The sequence below is a fragment of the Myzus persicae genome, unplaced genomic scaffold (genome assembly GCF_001856785.1).
Source record: "Myzus persicae strain clone G006 unplaced genomic scaffold, MPER_G0061.0, whole genome shotgun sequence".
NCBI classification, from domain to species: domain Eukaryota; kingdom Metazoa; phylum Arthropoda; class Insecta; order Hemiptera; family Aphididae; genus Myzus; species Myzus persicae.
In genome coordinates, this window is record NW_019104266.1 from 944,264 (window position 1) to 966,309 (window position 22,046).

The 22,046-nt window shown below is 31.2% G+C and overlaps 2 protein-coding genes across 9 annotated transcripts; one reads left to right on the forward strand and one right to left on the reverse strand.

The window, feature by feature from the left end:
• Positions 1-375: 375 nt before the first annotated feature.
• Positions 376-7,755, reverse strand: LOC111040645 (DNA repair protein REV1). The gene is made up of 10 exons (XM_022324619.1): positions 7,290-7,755; positions 7,103-7,229; positions 5,637-6,537; positions 4,753-4,873; positions 4,525-4,678; positions 3,205-3,331; positions 2,412-2,607; positions 2,228-2,346; positions 1,286-1,987; positions 376-1,223 (listed from the first exon to the last, which is right to left on the reverse strand). Exons 1-10 carry the CDS (start codon positions 7,329-7,331, stop codon positions 1,103-1,105), a joined length of 2,610 nt encoding a protein of 869 aa, XP_022180311.1. The 5' UTR covers positions 7,332-7,755; the 3' UTR covers positions 376-1,102.
• A 377-nt stretch (positions 7,756-8,132) lies between these two features.
• Positions 8,133-14,209, forward strand: LOC111040647 (cap-specific mRNA (nucleoside-2'-O-)-methyltransferase 2-like). Of its 8 annotated transcripts, XM_022324626.1 has the most exons (4): positions 8,140-8,185; positions 10,613-10,706; positions 10,807-11,066; positions 11,147-14,209. In XM_022324626.1, the coding sequence occupies exon 4, from the start codon at positions 11,252-11,254 to the stop codon at positions 13,379-13,381; it is 2,130 nt and encodes a 709-aa protein (XP_022180318.1). In that variant the 5' UTR covers positions 8,140-8,185; positions 10,613-10,706; positions 10,807-11,066; positions 11,147-11,251; the 3' UTR covers positions 13,382-14,209. The 8 variants fall into 8 exon arrangements, with proteins under 8 accessions (XP_022180319.1, XP_022180317.1, XP_022180318.1 ...); XM_022324625.1 differs by lacking the exon at positions 10,613-10,706 and having other exon boundaries at positions 8,134-8,185; XM_022324622.1 differs by having other exon boundaries at positions 10,613-11,066.
• Positions 14,210-22,046: the final 7,837 nt, after the last annotated feature.

The window sequence follows — 22,046 nt, forward strand, 5'->3', positions numbered from 1 at the left end:
AATTTAACTTAAGTAAAAGATGACATTTGACATTTTCCAGTTGTTGAGCATGGCTCCCAATAGATGAATTTTTAAATTTTTCCTCAATAAGCTATGAGCCAATTTAGGAACCATGGGACAATGGGAGTGACAAGCTTGATTTGCTGAAAAAAATTAGTTAGTTCATTTACCTATTTAAAAGTTGAATCGACCACTGACCTATAAAATACAAAATTACGAAGTTGTGCCTTATACTTTGATATTTGAAAATAGAAATTGTGTATATCTTAAAATATAATACTTCAACATTGAGAATATATTAAATCATTAGGACTATAATAAAGTTATGACATTTTAAGCATATCTAATGTTCCATTAAACAAATTGCCTAGTTTCTTTCATCACAGTTTACCTTTTCAGCTTAAGTGAGACATGCTTGGCAAATAATCAAATTTTTAGAAATAATTAAAGTTATGTCCATCAACCTTTCAACAAGTGGTCCTATTTTTTTTTATAATATTAAAAATTAATTTCTTAAAACTCATTAACTTAATCTAAATTTTTAATTCTTCGCCCAATGCACATGATAGATAGCAGTGGCATACAACACCAGGGGAGTATCAAGACTATTTCCGGTGGTCGAGGGCAGTTCATTCAAATAATAATTAGGCATTCGTGTTTATGACTATAGAGAAAAATTGATGGAATAATATTGATGCGGAAGACATTATTGACACAGTTCAAAGTAAAAATAAATTATTAGATAAAAACTATGTAGGTACCTATTTTATATTCTGTTTTTATTCAGAGCAAAGTATGAGATAATTTGTTTGTGTTAAATAATTATTATATTGAGGGCAACATGTTCAATAAAACACACTTATATGTATAGTATACATTCTTTTATGTATTTATACCTTAAAAAAAATCATTAAATGTATCTCAGAGCAAACAAAATCTTGAGGCCCGGTAAAATAGTATTTTTTTAATTAACTTGAATTATTGTTGCATAAACATGTAAGATACCATTGGTGTAATATTTTAGCAATAGATTTTGGGTACATAGTTTTTTATTTTTTATTATTCAATCTCAAAAATTAAAATTATATATAAAATTGAATTATTAAAATTTAGTTTCAACTTTCATTTTAGCATTATACAAATTCAACATTACTTCTTGAACATCTTTTAATATATCAAAGTAACTTTGTTTCCAAGCCAAATGGTCTTTATTTTTTATTAATCTATAACATAAAATGACAGGTTTTTAATTAATTATATGGGTTAAATATATTTTATAATTTACCGATAAAGTTTTCTTATGATTTCATAGGCGTCTTCTGTCTTGGTATCTCTAACTAAATTACACAAGTATTTTGAAACCATAATATTGTCACACGTTTTTGGTTCATTTTCGGTGACCACCCATTCCTCAATAAATTCTTTCATCTGATCAATCTGCACATGTTGATATAACTTAGAACTTTCCTCTGTCATTGTGATTTCCATTGGGGATGAATTTTCGTTTGCAACGGTTAGAGAATTTTGGTTTTCATTAGCTTTCAATTCGTTTTCTATCTCAAGACGTAAATCTGCAGGCAATGCGTCTAGAAATGATGGATCTACTTGAGACATTTTTAAATTATTGACATGTGACTTATGTGAGATATTAAATTTGGTGTTTGAGATCTTTAAATGTTTTTTAGAATTTAAGTCTTCTTTGGGCTTAAAAAAATCCATGACAGATTTTGGTTTATTAAAATTGTCTGTAGATGAACCCTGGAGACTTTCGGGTTCAGACACTTTTGTTGATATTATTTTATCATTGTTAGTATTTTCAATAAGAGAAATATGATTTCTTTTTGTATCAGATTTCATGTTTGATATAAAATTTTCTATACGTCCAGCCGCTGTTACTGTGCGGCTTTCTAATTTATTCATCTGTATTCCTATTCCACGTAATTCAGATGGATCAATATTCAATTGATTCATTATTTTATTGACAACTCTAAACAAAAATTAATTTTCAAAACAATGATAAGTGATAACTATACTCCATTTGGGATAAGAACCATACAATGTAGTGACCAGTTTTTGGCTGTGGTCAGGCCACACATTCAGTCTGTCATCCATACCTAGTCTACTACCTGCATGCCTGATGTGCAGTGAACCTACACACAAGTCACCGAGTACATTTCTTATCCAGAATAGAGTATAGACTATGAATGTGTTTCATTTTAGTACTTACTGGAAAATTATTATGGAATTTGATGTTGATTTAGTTAAAGAACTTGATTTGGTAATGTTATCACAAAATCCATGCCCTAAAAATTTTGCGGACTCTTTTGGTGCTTCTGCATTTCGAATCTAAAAGAATGCACAAATTAGATTCTTTTTTGTCAGAAATAGTTATACAATTTTATTAAAAATACCATTAACTTTAAGGTAACTGTTTTGCCTTTCATTTCTATATCATTAAGTCGTTTTTCAACCTCGTCACATAGTTGTCTTACAAACTTCTCTGACTCTTCTTTATTTTGAAACCTAATACCATAATTAACTTCAGCAGACACCGACTTTGGCTTATAGTCATAGTTAAGTTTTCGATCATCTTCTCCTCGACAATGCCTAAAAATTATAATTACATTTTATTTATTTCTAAATAAAAAGTAGTATAATTTACCATGATAAAAATAATTAAATCTTATACGGCACAGTTATAACCTCATTACAAACAAAATCAAAAAAATATGTCTCTTAATTATAACCTAACCTTATCAACACACATATAGTATTTACAATGCTATTAGTGGGGGCTTGTGGCTTGGATGACGGGACGATTACACCACCTACTCAAATTAATGAAAAAAAGAAAATTAATTGTATACCTATTTATACATTTAAAAAAAAAAAAATTACATTGAAACTGCCATTTTTTTAATAGTATAATATTACAACAGTTATAATACATAAAACTGCGTAATTTTCTTTTTTATTATTTGTATATTTTGTATATTTTCTAATTTTTATGAATATAAAAATGGGACATAATCCATTTTTATGAAAAATTGGAAAATTAAGTGTTCAAAAGCTTTTGTCGGAATATCGATACAGCCTTTTAAAATACTATTTCCTGTAACTTCTGGCTACCTTAATTTCAATATTATAAATTCATACCATACAATTTAAAATAAAACATAAGTAAGTAAATTTTTAAACAATTACTTATACAGTGAAAGCCCAGTTTTGTTTCCAAATTCACTTTGAAGAGTTTGCAGCGACAGTGCACTTAGTTCACCACATGTACTGACACCAAGAGTTGACAATTTATGTCCCAAGGTCCTTCCAACACCTTTATTAAGTTCAGCATTTAATGTTTATACATATAAAAATTCATAAGTAATTTATTAAGGTACAGATTTTTATGTAGCAAAAAGTCAGCTTCGGTATCTCATATTGTAATTTTTAATATAGGTTATTCTCTGTTCAACTAATTACAATATAAGTTCTAAATGTAATTTAAATTTATTTTGTGACATTTTTTTTTTGTTTAACTCATAATTTATCAAAAGATTTTTAATTCTTGTATTGTTTATATTGTTCCTAAAGCCGCTTGGCGTTTATTCTAATAAAAATAAAAAATGAAAATAAAAGTCAAAATATTATATGTACTTATACATATTTATTTAGTTGTTTTTAATAAAATATTTATCAAGAAAAATAATATAAACTTATCAAAAATTAAAAAGAAACCAATTACTTAAGAAAATGTAGAATGTATTTAAGCCTAATGAAAACAAATATTAGAAATCAATTTGAGTAGACTAGCCCAGTTGGCTGGATGGCAATAGCCAACTGGCACCTTCATTACTTTATGTTTGGCCCCTATGCTATTTTTCCTACAAAAGTTTTAGTCAATTGCATGTGTTTTAGAATATTATAGGTTTACTGCTTTTTTATAGTTTTCCCACAATCCAAGCATATTGATATTATTATTATTAACATTTCCCACTCTCAAATCAACACCTCACCTTTTCAAAACTTCTCATGCCTCCGTCGCCAATTTTAATAATATCCTATCATATAATAGCTCAATTAACAATAAACCGTTTTCCAAATTTATCTCAGAACTGTTTGCATTAATAAATCCCCTCATTTCCCTCCTTACAGCTGTACTCACAACTGATATATTCCCTAGTTCAAATTATTTCTATATCATTAACTTAATTACCATTACCCTCAAATATCTTAAAACCCCTCCTTTCCCTTCTTACTTCATTATTAAGTAAATAACAAGTATAATTATCTCTACTCGCTATAATTATGCTATTTTACATTATTCAAATTATCTGTAACTCATCAACTTAATTTTACTGCATTTATATATTACATCATTAATTGTAGCAGTTGAGCTATAATAATTTTATACTCATACCTAAATAAATAAAAAAAAAAGATATTATCTACAGTTATTAAATATGAATATCCCCATTTTCCATAAAAATCTGTGTGCTGGTAATGACTCAAGTTTTTGTTTTTAATTACCTGGAACATCAGATATATCTATGTTTCTCATAAAATCCATTACAATACCAGGTTCCAAATAAAACTGACCATCTGGTTTGGCTTTCTTGGTGGCTAACCTGGCTAGCAGACAATTTGAGCCAATACCAGTAGAACATGGACACTGAGTTTTTTCCTATAAGATGAAAATTCACAGTATAATAGAATAAATATAAATTAAAAATTATCATGTTATAAAACAATATTTACTTTAATTTCTTTTCGTAGAAATGTCGCTAATTCAAAAGGTGATGCTTTTGTAGTCTCAAGAATATGCGAACAATCTAAATATAATTCATCACAACTAACAGCTTCCACGTCTAATGTATAACTGCATTGTAAAATAAAATGTATATTGTTATGTATCGATATTTAGAGTAAAATTTTAAAAATTAATTATTATTTAAAAAATTCTAATTTACATAATTTAAGTATAAGAATCTTTTTTTTTAAATTACTAACCTTTAGTCAAAAAAAAATGATGTAAAAATTTAAATTTGAAATTATTTCTGGAAAAACATGTGGAAATCAGTAGCGTAGCAAGGATTTTTTCCTAGGGTGGGAGGACTATTAATGCATTTATTCAGAGTCCATCTAACTAGGGTTCCTATAATTTTAGCATAGTGATGTCCCTGCTCAGCTATATAAATTTGTATTTGTAGTAACTTCTATAGACCAATTGAAGATAAAATAAAAATGTTAAGGTCCAGAGCTTTGAATTATTTTGTATTGCCCTTGTGTAAAATAAAATGGAGCTGGAGACTCAAGCCAATAGGGCTAGTTTAAATCTGGAGGGAGAATACTTTAAATTATAAGTAATAAATAATAATTCTACTAAGGTATACTTAATTACAACTATGGAGATCACCTATCTTAGTCTGTTCAAAATAAGATCATTATCAGGCGACGACCAGTTTTTGTCAGTGGCTAGACACTTCCCCTACCAAGTCGACTTTGGAACAAAGCCATGCCCGAGAACACAACTTGGCCGCCAGGATCTTATTTTGAACATAGTAAAGGATATAATATACATTAAATTTAGAATTTATAATTTTAATTACATTGAATTTTAATTTATAATAAATACTACTTACTCATTCATAATGTGAGTGTATAGAGTATAAGCTACTCTTTTGTATTGCTCAAAATTATAAGGTATTAATTTTAGAGCTGGACAAATCTTTAATGCTTTACCAACCAGCATGCCGTTTTTAATACCAACTTTTCTAGCTTCATAACTACAACAAGCAATCTCTGCCATTGAATCTGTTTCATTAATACCATCCCTTTTAGTTGATCGAGGTCTAATTTCTTGTACTTCTTCTTCGTCATTTTCATTATCATCACCTCTCCAGCGTTTAACATACAAACCAAACTCCGCTCCAAGATCTACCCCTTCTCTTTTCTTAGACAAGTTTCCTTTGGCATGTGTAACAGCTACAGGCAGACCTCGCAGTTCTGGTCTTTCAACTAAGCCAGCAGAGACAAAAAAACAATCCATGTCAATGTGCATGATTATTTTGCCCAAGTCAAGCTCAGAGTCATTCGTTAACAAGTCTTTAACTCCATTTTGTTCAATCCATTTCATCAATCGTTGTCGCCCAGGATAATCAGTTTGATTCCTTTTTCGTGTATCATTTACTAAATGTTTGAATGTCGTTGCCATAGTTGCTATTAAGTGCAATCGGGAATTTTTGTAGAATTCAGATAGAAATGTTGGTTCTGAAGCATTTTTTGCACGAATTGGGAAATCAATTTTTGGTTGATTTGGTTTATCAATAAAAAGTAAATAGCTTCCATAGTTTAAAAGTTTTTCTTCTTTTAGACTATCAGATATCCATTCAGGTTTTACAATTTTGAACTGTTTGAGTAGTTTTAATTTGGCAGTGGGCAAGTTGCTTGCTATTATATGTGTAGTAATGTTAGGTCTGTGGTAGTGGTGGTAAACTCCTCCATTCTCCATCATTATACGTTTCAATTCATCAGCTGAAGGCTCTAAAATGCATTAAAAATACATGTTAGGTAGTGCAATTATTTAAGTATATTGTGTTTCATACCTATTACAAGAGGGTGATAAAAACATTTAAAATGGTAGAGTACAAATCAACTCTCATAATGTACATAAATAACTTCTTGAACCAAAAAAATTGATTTAAAATATTGTAACACAATAATGACATAAAAAAATATAATATAGGTATTACCGATTCCAAGCTTAGAATAACAACTACATTTAATTTAGTAAAAATAAAAATAAATATACTAAACTATAGATTTAGTTATAAAGTTAACGATATAAAAATACTCTAATTTAAATCCAAATACTACAGTACAAATATAATAAATTTCATTTATGTTGACTAAGTGTATTAGTCAATACATGCATCATGGCTAAGATACTTAAATAATTTAACTGTTGGTATAACAGCTCATACAAAATTAATTGTGGACTAGAATAATGATCTATTTGTATCCTTAAAACTAAAATTCTAGATTTACAAACACATTACTATCATACTTAATTCACATTAACAATTTATATATTTATAGTTATACATACCAGTATACCCATTGACAAAGATCGAAATGCCTTTAAAAATTTGACTTTTCACATGGTTACTATCACTAGCGGCTTTTTCTGTGAATTGTTCTTCAAGTTTGGTCTTCTTAGCTTCCATGTAACCCCCCTGCAAAATGAATTGTTAAACAGATTTGCATGTACTTATATATTTTTTCTATGTACATACCCACTTTTCAAATCCATTAGGTTGCTTTCGATTTCGTTTCATTGTATCGTAAACTCCAGAAAAATAAAAAATAAAACAAAATTTGAATAGTATAAAAATATAATTTATTATGAAAGGTAAGATATGCTGATAATAACTAAACAATTAGTTCAAATCAAGATTTAACATAGCAAATAAAAAATAAACAAATCTTAAATCGTAGTTCAAATTCATGTATTTAAATGACGATAATCGACAGAATTTTGGCAATTAACCATTGCCCATTGAACGAATGGCTCGATGACTCAATTGACGTTTTTTTGGATGTACATCATGTCAACACTAATCATCTCATCATTATTGACATGACAGTATTGAATATTAGAATAGGACATACATTCATTCATATTTCAACTTTCAAATTCATGCTTTCGTATTACGACTTAACGAATTTCGTATTTCTTACTATCATTGATAATTATAAATTATTGTTCTGCAGCTATCACGTGCATGGTGGAGTTATCAAAACACAATACGTTTTTCACCATGTGCCAAACTGCAGTGATAATTTTATCAAATTTATTATAATCATTAATAGCACGGACTAAGTCATTAATCACTAATTAGCAGTTAGCTCTATACATTATAGTAGTCTTTAGCATTTTTTTCTTATTTGTTTCTTGTTAAGACATGACGTAATGTTTAAGTCTCACAAGTCATTAAACATTTTTAGTAGTGCTTAAAAATAAGAAGTAACAATCATTAGCAGTTAAATTATTCTTAAGTTTTAAATTTTGTTTCATTTAATTTTTTCAGAATAATATCAATTTATTATTGTTACCTACCTAGTGTATTTTTTTTTTTTAACAAAGCACCATCCAACCAACCAATGTTATTTTAATAATAGCACTTCACAGGTACTTATAATATACTATTTTTTTTTTTTTTGTATGCTAAATATCTACTTACACTTTAATAGTAATCGCGGTGAAAAATGATTCAGTTAAATGGAATTAGGTCACTATTGAATTTATGTATGTTGTTTACGTAATCGTCTGAATTTAGAAACATAATATAAATATTAGATATTAGATATCTAGTTACTAAATACATTGTCCTCTAGCTTTTAGGCCTATCTTACATGTTGAGGTAAATTAATTAAAATGCTTGTAACTTAAATGTTCAATTCATTTTTATTCAATGTCTATACTAAAAAGCCCTGTAAGATTTGAGGTTCCCAGAGATTTTTGACTGCCCGTTCATATTTGTAGTTTATTTATGTATAGTTTTCTATCAATTTGCCTGAGGACTGATCATAGGCGTGTTTACTTACAGTTTACGCTTACAGACCCGAAACTTTGAATTACCTCAAAATTAGGATTTTTCTATGTAGTTTCAGTAACTGATTTTATATTAGGAAATTTCCAAAAAATGACTTGGTCAAATCTGTGAAATGGTTTTGAAAATGCCTATGTGCTTGAGTGCCATGCATGTCTTATAAATGATACAAAACCAATTCTTACATTAATAGTTTGAATTTTTAAATATTAAATTTGATATCTATACTATTTGTACATATACAGGAGTTTTAATAATTTCTACTCAACATTTGAAACAAATGATAAATATTCATTAATCATTTTTTATTTGGTTTTTGTAACGTTCTAAGAAACTTGAATTAAATATTATTGACTACAATATAACTAAAAATCTAAGTAGGTATAACTTCTTAATTCTTCCTTCACATACCAAATACAGCAAAATAAAATAATTTCTGTATTAGAGAATTAATTTTCTAGTAACTATTTTTAAAGTAAATATATACCCTACATGAAGTAAATGTAACTTAAAATAATTATGAGGTTATTTTTATTTCATCTTGGTGGTTAATTTATTTTACCTAAATACCTAATAACAATTTGTAATATAAAGCAATTATGTTAAATATTTGGAAGACTTCATTATTTTTATATTATTAGTCTTATCAGTAGATGATACTTTGACAATATATAATTGGATATAATATACAATGGATAAACATACAGAATATCTAAAAGCAATGGATTAGATTTTAACCACATAAGTTATGTCTTCAAAATGTGGATGGTATACCAATTTACACCTATTTTAAATACTTTACATACTAACATACTACTATTAATTAGAAAGTTAAATATAATATTTAAAAAAAAACCATATTTTTTATTTGTCATAAGAAAACATTATTTATTAATTTAAAAATTATTAAGTGTATATTTTATTAAAATATATCCCATAGATGTTCTTTGGATTCCATATTTGTGTTTACTTCTTTTAAACTGTCTTGATTGAGTATAATTAGCTGAGCGATGTTCTTGTAGCCAAAACCTTGCGTACATTTTTTGGATAAATTTTTTAATAGACCATTCGATTTTATAAACATTCAATGAGATACTTTTGAAATTAACAGTGATGATCAAAAATTTGTTTTAATGACAGTGTTAGTTGTCATACACAAGTATAACTTTTAAGTGTATCTATACAATATTTTTTTTATGTTTAGTATACCAAATGTGTTATTGGAAATATTGATAATCTAGATTTTAGAATCTATTTTATACCACCAAGTATTCTGACTGCAACAGTAGGTACGTTTGAACTTTGAGTACCTAATACCTACAATTTATGGGTTGTAGATAAGATAATGAATAAGGACCACTACTTAGAATAGTGATTTTTACTTTTTAACCTTTGTTCAAACACCGCACACTGTGCCTACTCTTTACTCAATTTTCATAGCACATGTATCAGCCATATAGGCATAATACAATGAATTTTATACTCCCCTTGGCTACATTATTTAATGTTTCGGGTACATATTACTACATAATATATATATATATTCTAAAAATGTATGAGGGGCTATGCCTTCTAAGCCCCCTCCCCCATTCAACGCCTATGTTCAGCCATGTACAACTTTTTATTCAACAAAGACCTTTTTATAGGTCATTATTACATTTTTTACACTACATTTTATAAATAAAATTATACTTAATTACACATTAGTAATATTTTGTTAATTGTTATTTAAAAAAAAAACGTTCAAAAGCCACGCTTGTTGAAATTTCCTGTTTTTGATAGTAGTGGTCCTTATCCATTATCTTGTCTATTATAGGTAGTCTTATGTATCTACCAGTGCTTAAATCATGGTTTCTTGTGGTTGAGGCAGAATAAATGTATGCTGAATAGATCAGTTAGGGATAAAGTACTCCCCCCTATTACCTTACTCTAAACAAAACAATTTTTACATCTTCAAATCTTTATATGCCACATTCTGTTGATACATTGTTATTATTAATATAAAGGTCTGTCCCATGAGAAGGAGTAGGAGTTTTCAATACCCCTGGTTTTGCTGAACTCAAGTTTGCTATGTTGCACATGGCTAAGATCGTGAAATAAGTGCGTTGAGATCTTCTTAACCAATCTTATTCATTTTTAATGATAAATTTAAAAAGAATAATTAAATATAAATATAAAAGTTAAATCACTGTATTTTAAGTTTACAGGAGCCATGTTTGCAGTTATGTTGTGTCGAAAAAAGGTCATGTTGTAAATTTTATTTAAAAAAATATTTAAAGGGTTATAGCTTATAGGTACTCTGGTCCACCCTTCAATTACGCTGATAGTACCTACTGTGATCGATCATCGACATATTTGTATGAGTTTATTAGATGAAATACAATTTATTTTGTGGTGTTTTGAATTTTCCGTTCCATAATTGAGTGCAGAGAAGAAAACACCGGATATTCTTTGCAAATAGTAATGCTAAATAATATAGCTGTGCTATTTTAATATTAATTATTGATGATTAATTTTACATATTTGTGTCGTGATTTCAGGTAGAAATAATAATTACTGTACCTGCAAACAAAAGCCACAAGTTACGATGGTAATGTTTGTACACTGATGAAAACTGCAATCAAGCAAGACAGCTCTCAGAGAAAATGTTTTTCCTAGAAGAACTAGAAGAGACGACGGAGAAGTACTATGTACACGATAAAGAGTTTTGCAAGATGTTCGTTCTGAAACCCGGGTGGCCACTGCCGGACGTCAACGCCATGTACACCGAGCCCGAGTGGATGTTGAACGAGTTCCAAGAACTGAAAACGTTGCTGAATCTCACCAAACAGAAATTGAACGATTTCGATCTGGATGCGTGGCACGTGCACACGGGAAAAATGAATCCGGCGTGCCAGGTGGTAAACCACGTGAGGAGGCATGTGCGTCCAAATTTCCTAACACAGGCGTGGTGCAAGTTCTACGAGATCGCGTGCAGTTCTGACCTAGTGTCGTTGGACGAGATCCGCGAGGAAGGTGGTACATCGTTCACCAGCGTGCATCTGTGCGAGGCGCCTGGTGCGTTCATTGCGGCGCTCAACCATTTCTTGGCTATCAACTACGAAGATCTGCGGCTTGACTGGCTGGCGATGACCTTGAATCCGTACCACGAGTCCAACGGGCACCCAGACATCGTGACCGACGAACGGCTGATACTGCACACGCTTCCGAATTGGGAATTCGGTCCGGATTATACTGGCGACATATTCCAACCGGGGTACGCCGAACACCTGTACCGGACGGTACTGGAGCGGTTCAGCGGAAAAGGTGCGTGGCTAGTGACGGCAGATGGGAGCGTTGACTGTTCGGATGACCCCGGTGAACAGGAGACGGTGGTGTCCCGGCTGCACGACCACGAGACAATGGTGGCGCTCAGCGTGCTCCGAGACAACGGATCGCTGGTGCTGAAGGCGTTCACTATGTTCGAGTGCAACACCATCTGCCGGATATTCTTGCTGTGCTGCCTGTTCCGGTCGGTGGTGCTCAGGAAACCGGCGACCAGCAAGCCGGGCAACTCGGAAGTGTACGTAGTGTGCAAGGGCTACAGGGGCCGGTCGGTGGCCATGCCGTACGTGCAAGCGTACTATGCGGACGACCAGCACCGGAAGGTGGGCCTGGGAGGCGCCTGCATGTTTCCGCTGTCGCTGGTACCCGTCGAGTTCAGGCGGAAGCTGTTCGAGTGTGCAGAGCACTTTGCTCACATGCAGATTCGCACCATCGACGCCAACGTGGATGGTCTGCAGCGCAGAGAGGCACTCTACCGTGAGATGAAATCAGTACAGGAGTCCATGTGCCAGGAGTTCATGGCCAGGCTCAATCTGCGGCCGATCCGGTACACCCAGGAGCTGACGTCCTTGTCAAACAACTTCAACCACAAGCACAACTGGGAGCTGTTGCGGATTGGCCGCAAGCCACGCGGCATGTCGTACGCAGAGAAGACGCGTATCCGGCACATGGACGCGGGGCAGGAGGCGGGCGCGCTGTATCAGGAGGTAGCCCAGTGCCACGAGTGGAGGGCTGTTCGACGGTACACAGACGACGTAGTCTGGTGCAGTTCCGTGAACCTCATATACCGGCTATCGGATGTAGCGTTCCGCATGGGAAAACCGGTGACCGTGGTCAAGGGTTCCAAGTTTTGTAGCGAGGCGCTGATAAACTACAGGCACCGAGTGTTGTCCAGGTTCCCTCGAAGTGGTGTCGCCGTGGACGCCGAATGCCGGCTGTCGCACTACCGCACGAAGATGCACAAGCCACGCTCTGTCGTTTGCGATCTGACGGACGTTTGTGATGAACACGCCTCTGATAACACCGCCTTACAGCACCGGTGTCTGGCGGCCATCGTGGACGCGTTGCAAGCCCTGTCAGACGGCGATGATCTGATAATTGTTGGCTATCCGCTGTACACGCAGCTGTCCGTCGCCAACGTTTACGCAGTGGCCAAGATGTTCAATATGTTCGGCTTGTTCAAGCCCAACCCCGTGTATAGCCACGCGTTCGTGTTCCTCGAGTTCAGCAGTGCTCATTGCGGAGGCTGGCTGTCCATGTTGGCTAAAGTTGTCAGGTACCTGGTGCCCAGCGATCATGGTGGCTTGGCAATAATCTCGTGGATGCCTTTAAAGGTGCTGATCGAGCAAGAGGTCTACGCAGATATCGTGGCCGCCAACAACTTGTGCATCGTACACGAGATCGAACCCATTTTGTCATCGGCTTCGAGCGCGGCGGCTTCGTGCTCCTAATTGTGTCAAGTCAAAAATTGTTAAACTAAAGGCAAAGACAGACTGTACATGTACAGTGACTTTTAAGGTCGAGAGCGGGTTCTTTTTTTATTGAAGTCTGGAAATTGGATATTCCTAGTTAAGGTGTGTACCTATAACTACAGAGACGCATTTTTATTGATTTTTACTAAATTTTGAGTTGAGTTGAATTTTTAAATTGTGTCGTAAAATATTACTTGAGGTGCAAGCGATCGTAATTTACATATGTCGCAATGGTAGTAAACTGTTCAAGGAATTTCATCTTATACTAACGAAAAGTTTTGAGCAAACTGCTAAGCCTTTTATTCGCTCCACAAATGAATTATACAGTTCTTTTTGACTGAAATGTGTTAATTTTATACACAATTTATATTTTTACTTCAATTCTTTGTTCGGAGCTAGTGCGTTAAATTGCAAATTTCAGTGTTGATCTTACTGTTTTTCGGTTACTAATTTACAACCATGTTTTTGTTGTATTCCGATTTCCGATTTTCTTCACTATTCAAAAGTTTACTAAAATGATGAAAGTTATATTTTACTCATTTTATCCGTTTCAAATTGTTCGAGCATTAGACGTTTTCCACGTATAATATTGGCTCATATAGTCATATCGATTGTAATTAATAATTATTATAATATGCGTATAATGGTAATTGGGTATATTATACCAAAGGTCTTAATCATTTTAGCCAACTAACAATTTTATCACAGTGATAAGTAATAATATTTACGCCACACATAATATTTCAACATGTTTTGACGCAATTTATTTTTGTACGATTTATTTTTTAATTTACATCACTATTATATTTTAAATACCTAATATTATTGTCATCAATAGAAATAATTGTATTTTTATCGATTGCTTAATTTTAAAAATTGTCCTATACTGTGTGATATTAAAATGTGACCTGCCTAAGGTTTTTATTTTACTCATTATAACCAAATCGTTATACTTTGTTTAAATATCTAATATCAACTTTAAATAACTATACAAAAAACAGTGTTAATATAATTTTTCAGATTTTTTGGTTACATAATTCATTACTTGCGTTTATCTTGTTTTATATTTTCAATTTTTAGTTATAAAAAGTTAAAATTTTTAACTACAAAATAATTTGTAAATTTTCAATTTGATAAATTTTGTCAACATTTGAACTTATAATGCCTTTAAAATAAATTGTATGTATGTATTTTTAATATTTTACATCTACTGCTGTTGTTACAATATATAAGAAACCTTGTATTACATTTTCAAGGTTTTTGGCCTGGCCAAACATTTTTTATCGATATTAATTTAGAAAAAACTAATGAAATCGAAAATTGCATATGTCTATAAATAGCTCAACATGAGTCAAAATATTTTGAACATTTTAGATGTATAGAAAATGCTAACATAAACATTCAGTGGTCATTTCATGTAACTTTTCTTAGTTTTTTTTTGTTTTTCTCAGCTCTTTTGAAACCTACTGACTTAAATTTTGACTTCTCGAATGTATTAACTAGATTCACTTTCGCACTGAAAAAGATACTGAAGTTGAAAATCAAAGCATTATTTCAACTACTTATCGTGTACCCTGTACCTAGACAAAGAATTTTTTTTTTAACAAATTGTAAATCAATAATAATCAATATATTTGTTGCTATGTTTTTATTCTAAAATAATAACGACTATTATAATCTTAATCAGGTGTTTAAAATAATTAGGTAAATTAGGTGATATAGGATAGGTACATTATTGTTTCAATTACATAACTAAAAATTAAAATATAAAAAAAAACAGATTGAAATTTGTATCAATAGTTAGTAATAACTAATATTCTGAGAACGCCTAGAAATTGCATCTAAGTTCGCCTTGAAATGTGTAGGTAATAGGCATATGTTAATAGTTGGTAAGATTTATAATGTAGGTTCATAATAATGTTTGTGTTTAAGGAAAATAGGTAGGTACTACGATAATTTAGTTTATAATTTTCTTGAGGAATCGTCTATTGATATGGAAACTTTTGTGCAATATTTTGAATATTTAGGGGGAATGGAGATACGTTTTAGAACTGTATTTTATATAAAATATGAAATTATATATGAAACAACTTTGTTAAAATATTTCTGTATTTTAAGACTAGGGTTATTATTATAAATTTATTTACAGCCACCAGCAGGCAAATGTATGACTACAATTGTTTTTTTATTTTACGGGATCCGCAAACGGCAAACAATTTATATCCAATTATTCCAATTATTCATTCAAAAAAGCTGAACACGCTACTGACTGAAAATACTCACATTTTATTGTTTTGATTAAAAGTCACAACTTTTTAGGTACCCAATGCGTCAATTTTTTAACTTTATCTAACAGGGTTTTAATTCTATCTATTTTAGGTGGAGTTGAAGGGGGTCAATTCACTACTTGGTAAAATTGAGATAATTGTAGACAACACATCTTAAGATATTGGATTTGCAAATTTGGTTCGAATACATAGTAAACTGACGTGACAAGGCAAGTCTTTCTTGCTTTAAGTCATCTTATAACCCAAAACTTATCTATTTTTCATCTTATTCTTATCGTAGACACATTATCACACAACTATGGTGTTTAATTTATACATTTTTAAATTTTAATTCGAGATTTATTAATACATGATGAGAAAGTAGTGTTTTAAATTTTAAACAGCTGCGAAATGTGTATTTTTCGGAATGTTGAGTTTGATGAATTAACTATTTGAAACAAGATTAGTACTATATTATGTATTGTATTATTTTGTTATGGAGTTTTGTATATCATTTGTTACAAAATATTGTTAGCATTTTAAAAACGTATTATAAATACTAAATTACGAACTAACTCGTTACTCGACCAACTGCAGCAAATCGAGGTCTACTTGTAATAATTACCTTTCGAATGCTATGATGTATTATTGTTGTCGCTTGTCATATTAGCCACTAGATAGGTATAGTTAAGTTTTGAGAATTTTATAGGTAAGTATAGATAGGTACCTATGGTTATAATAATACATCGTTGAGGTTGAATATAGTGAATACGGATTTTACTTACGCTAAGTTTATCTTATATGAACGTTGTAAATGCTGACTTGACTTTTTTTAAATTCATTTTAACAACATACCTATCCGTGTGTTTTATAATTCAAATTTGCGAATAAATGTTCATAAAATTACCGCTGTTGACAAATTTTGAATCGTTGAACCGCTTTTTTTGTTGATATGAATGTGTTCATTTATGGGTAGTCCGATATCTACAATCTCGAGTATGCCAAGTACAAATTTGAAATGCAAATAGGGGAGAGAAATGAATAACTAAAAAAAAAAAAAATCGTTGATCTGCGATTTGATGTATTGTTAGTTATTAAACTCGTTTATGAATTATGGTAAATTTAGGTACCTCCATTAATTTTTTTTTTCATTCACCAACCGTCTTTAAATATTTATTCATCCGTAACACTTAGTTACGAATTGCCTTGTTTATCACCGAATTATCCGAAAAGGTACTTACCAAATATGCGTCGGTAATGTGATACAAAGATACATACAATGTTTGAATAATAGGTTATATTATTTTATATACACGACGCATTGCGCACATGGTAATACGCCCGGCCAGGCGCGTGTGTTTTATATCTTTACCATCGACAAATATTATAATATATTTATATAGGTAAGTCGTACCTGTTTGAGTATTTGGTTGTCAGGTGCATAACTAGACATAACTAGGGTCAAACTCGTGGGGGGAGGAGCTACAGCCTTAACTAGATTTAAATAAAAACACAATACTATGTGATGCGGTCGGAGGGGATATTTGATAAATTATATAATCCGTACTTCGGCGTAAATTGTAATTTAGTTTATTGAATACAATAGATAGCAGTAATGTAACGCTCCAGAACGGTGTGTACTGTATGTTTGTCTATGTTAGTTATGACGCCACTACTAAACTATAATAAGCTAAGTGCGATAAAGTTGCCCAAGCGACGTCTTATTTCTCGCTTATTATCGTACCGCGTGGTCTACCTGAGGCAGATGTTGTGATGATATTATTTTAATTTTCTCGGCTTCAACGTGGAGCTTATAACAAAAAAAAAAATTTAATAGACAAATCACAAAAAAAAATATTCATAAATACCTACACATAGGTACTATTAATTAATTTCTAAACAATACAATTTTAGAGATTTTCATATTTTGTTGAAATTCATCAACATCGAACTATATTACTTGACGAATAGTGATTATTGTATTAATTGAATATTCATATGACCTGGAATCTGGATACTATTGGTCATAAGTACGTTTTTTTCCTAAAGCATTTCTGCTTTGACCTGCGTCTCCATCAATATTAAAGATACTAAATAGGCCCTAAAAATTGGATGAGAGTCAATTCGGAGACTAAGGGAGGCTTAAACTCCGTTAGAGCCCCCACCCTAGTTGCGCCACTATCATCAGAAGATAACTATCAACTATATTGAAGGGTAGTTACAACTTACATTTGTCGCTGGTACATAGGCGTGTTCTATATAGACACTACCAGAATCTTCATTGTACATTTCCAAATTAATATTGTTACCGCAGAAATGTGCAGAAAATAATTAATTTTTTTTTAATTTCTACAGGCAAATGTAGGTACACCACTTCCCTTTTGCTCAATTAATATTACACGGTATCATCAAGGTTCAAGGGTCGAGAAAACATTGTTGTCTCTTCCCTATATATTTCCATTAAATAATAATAATATGCTATCACCCTGAGCAGTAATCGACCCTATTCAATCCCTGTCTACTTGCACCCCGCCGAACAAGGCACGGGACACAATCGTTTTGAATCCTGGTAGGTACGCTGTATGCATTACACAGTACTTATTAAAGGTTTGCAAGCCAGACATAATATTACACTAGAACGAAGTCATTACTCTTTAAATAGATCTATGGATGTTTTAGGGGTATAAAGTACGCCCTAATTGACGAAACTGTAACAAATAGGTTAGATTAGGCAGTATTGACATATAGTATTATAATAATATATTACCTATGTTAATATGTTATACTTACACTATTAAGAGTATGTCAGCTCAATATTTGATTTCTTTTTCAGGCCCGCGCGTAACACAGATAAAACAATTTAACCTAAAATCGTTTTTATGGCTTTTGAGTAATCTTAGAGTAAAATTACTTATTAAAAACATTATAGAGCATAATATTTTTGAGGATAATATGACATCGATTTTATATTTTATTATTATCTGACTTTGTATTCGACTTTCAAAAAAAAAATGTTTGTAAATTTAAATGATGTTTAAACTGTTTTGAGACAATATTTAGACAAATCGGTATGTCATACCCTCCAAAATATTATTCTCTATCGTTTGTGTAATGGTTGATTTTACTCTAAGATTACTCAAAACCATAAAAAAGAAATGATTCTGCTTAATGCGTTTTGTCTATGTTGCGTGTGAGCCGGAGAGAGAAAACAAACGGTGCGCTGACATCCTATTAAAAAAAATTATATTTGATTTAATCTATACAACCTTGCCATGATATTGTTCAATGACCGGTAATAATCTAACATTGTATACAGGTTTACATCGTATTATTGTAATATAGCATGAAGCTTATATATTTATGTACAATTTGTGACTTATCTAACCTCCGAAATATTGTATATTTGTATTCATAGTAGAATTTATAGTAGTCTGCTTTAGGTTATTTACCCCATAATGTCTTCACAAACCATTTTACTCGAGAAGACTATTTGAGTTCAAGTCGGAGTCAATGAAATTATATAAAAGTCATATTGAACTATGAATCCGCCTTCACTTCCTTTGATTATTATATACATACCTATAGTTGTAATATTCATTTATATACTATATCAGACAAATACAGAGAACATAATATGGGTCACATATATTTCAATGTTTCTTTTCAAAAACATAACTCGTAACTATAGGTATAACAATCCGCAGCTTATAATCGCTTAACGTAGGTTATTTTTTTGGATTTTTACTTCTTATTTAGAGGAAAAAGATATAATTCAATATTTTGTTATGGAAGACAGCAGCGGTATTGGGACGTATACATCATGTGTTGCTAGTATTGTATCACATAATAGTTAAACCTTGGACGTTAAAGATATTTAAGAAGGGCCGTGGAGTTTTATTGAGCACGTGGTCGTACGTATTTACGATGTAGTAGGTATGTACACACCTATACCTAATAATATGTAAAAAGTAAATGTACATTTAAAATATTGTTGGCAAGGACCGAACAGATATAAACACGGATAGCGAAATAAATATTCTAAGCTGAATAATAAAGACAGTTTACTAAATACGAGTATATTTGTAATTCAAATCGAATAAAGCGAGAAAAAAATGTTCGAAAATTACATGGATGGATATGAGCTCAAATCCGGTTCGTTCATGTTGGTCCATTGTGTTACACCGTGCAAAGGCATATTGGAAATTTTTATTTCGGCACAAATTATGTAATGTATTAACAATCTGGAAATACACAGTCATTGTCTGCAATATACCATCGATCAGCTACGGTTTTTTTTCTTTCGACACTCGATATATGCGGACCCTTTGTGTGTACAGCAAAACAAAACAAGTACCTATTTATATTGAAAATAAAAAACAAATTTGCTTGTGTATAATTTATGTAACTACAATTTTTTTTTTTTGCACTTAACCGATCGAGGACAACCTTCGAACTTGACATTTATATAGGTACGTAATTCAACGTTAGATTTTCATCTCTGTGCACACAGTGTACTTTTGCGTTTTACGTTTTTTCCACGTGTCTGTACTGTTCATTTCATCAATTGTACATTTATTTTTTATTTATTATTTATTTTATTACTGAACAACATTGTTACTGGGTATAACACCGTATCTTTTGGGGTCATTGTAACCAACGGCAGTGGATATGGATTGAAGGAATTTTGGTTTGTTTCGTCTCATTCGACGACCAGTAATTTGGAATACTATTATACTATTTCTGCATACAATCTACACATATTATAGTACAAATACATCTATTCATGTCATTGAGCATTTTGTTTCAGTGGTAAATAATTGAATCTCTTAGGCACCTATGTTATTTTCTTATAGGTATACATAATATTGCATTATTTTTAAACGTCAAAATACATTCATTTTAAAAATATACGGTTTCAAAAAATTACTACCTTACCATTAAAAATCCCTTGAATAAGTGTATCGACCTACTAAAGACAATTCATTTTTTAAATAACAAATAAGCGATCAGTACCTTCTACCTAGATATATGAAATAATTTTAAGTAGGCAGCAATGATAATTTTTACCTCGTGGTCATTATCATATTTCTAATCCTAATAGGTGCCTAATTAAAATGCATTTGTTGATATTGCTTAATTATAACTTATATGTTTAAAACACGAATATTGATTATCCTTGTTACGAATGTGAGTATGTGACAAACTATAAAGTCATCATCATTTATTATCATAAAATATGTGTTCAAGTTAATGGGAAACAATAAATATTTCCATGCGATGACTTCATATTTCGTTAAAAAATTATAAAAATAGGAATTGAAATTTCACTTAATCACCTTGTTTCATCGTCTTATTTATTTTTTTACCCCATGATAGTTTGGTCTTTGTATATGATATGGTATGTTTATAATTTTAGATTCTGACCGGAGGAATAAATGTATAGATTATACAATGGTGTGGCTTTTTTGTGTCAGTATATACAAAAATTAAAAGAAAAAATGATTCGATAATTAACTTTGAGGAAAAAATTGGATCTATAATTGTACTTTTTATTAAGACGTAAATAAAAAATTCTCAGTACTTTTCAAAATAATCAGGAAAAACTATAAAAAAAAATACAGAAAAAAGGGAATTTTTATGTAAAACCAGTGTTCAATGAAATTGATTTTATTTATTTGGTGTAATACCATATAACAAAAAAATAAGTTTACAGGAAATAGTTACATTAAAATTAAAATGTTGATAAAATTAGATATTTAAACGGAGAATAACAGTGTTAGTTATTATATTTATTGTAATTTAAAATACTTAGATTACTGATAAGTAATAATAAAATCAATTACTATAATCATTAATAGCTTTTTATTAATATGATAATAGGTTGATAGACCATCCCTGCTCAGAACCGTTTTTAGTACGCAATGATTTATATCATAATTGAATTCAAATTCGACATAATACTATCCAATGCATTATACGCAGTGACCTACTAAATGACGAGGTATACCTTAACGTGACCATACGTCTCGCTTTCGAGCTAAGTGTCCCGCTGTCCCCAAAGAACCTAAAAATGTCCCGCTTTAAGAAAAGTCGACTTGTGGTAAGTATTTATTGATCACAAATCACAATCATACATTATTTATACTATTATACTGTATAGTCGTATAGACGTATAGTATAACTACATAATATATACATATATGTATTACGTAAAACACTAAAACCCCTAATTAAAATGTACAGGTGTCCCGCTTTGAAGAAAAAAAAATATTGTCACGTTAGGTATACTCCACTCATATACCTTATTTATTGAAGAGTGGTTACCTGTTTTCCCCTTTTTTTTCGAAAAATCTTATTTTTGAAAAATATTGTATTAT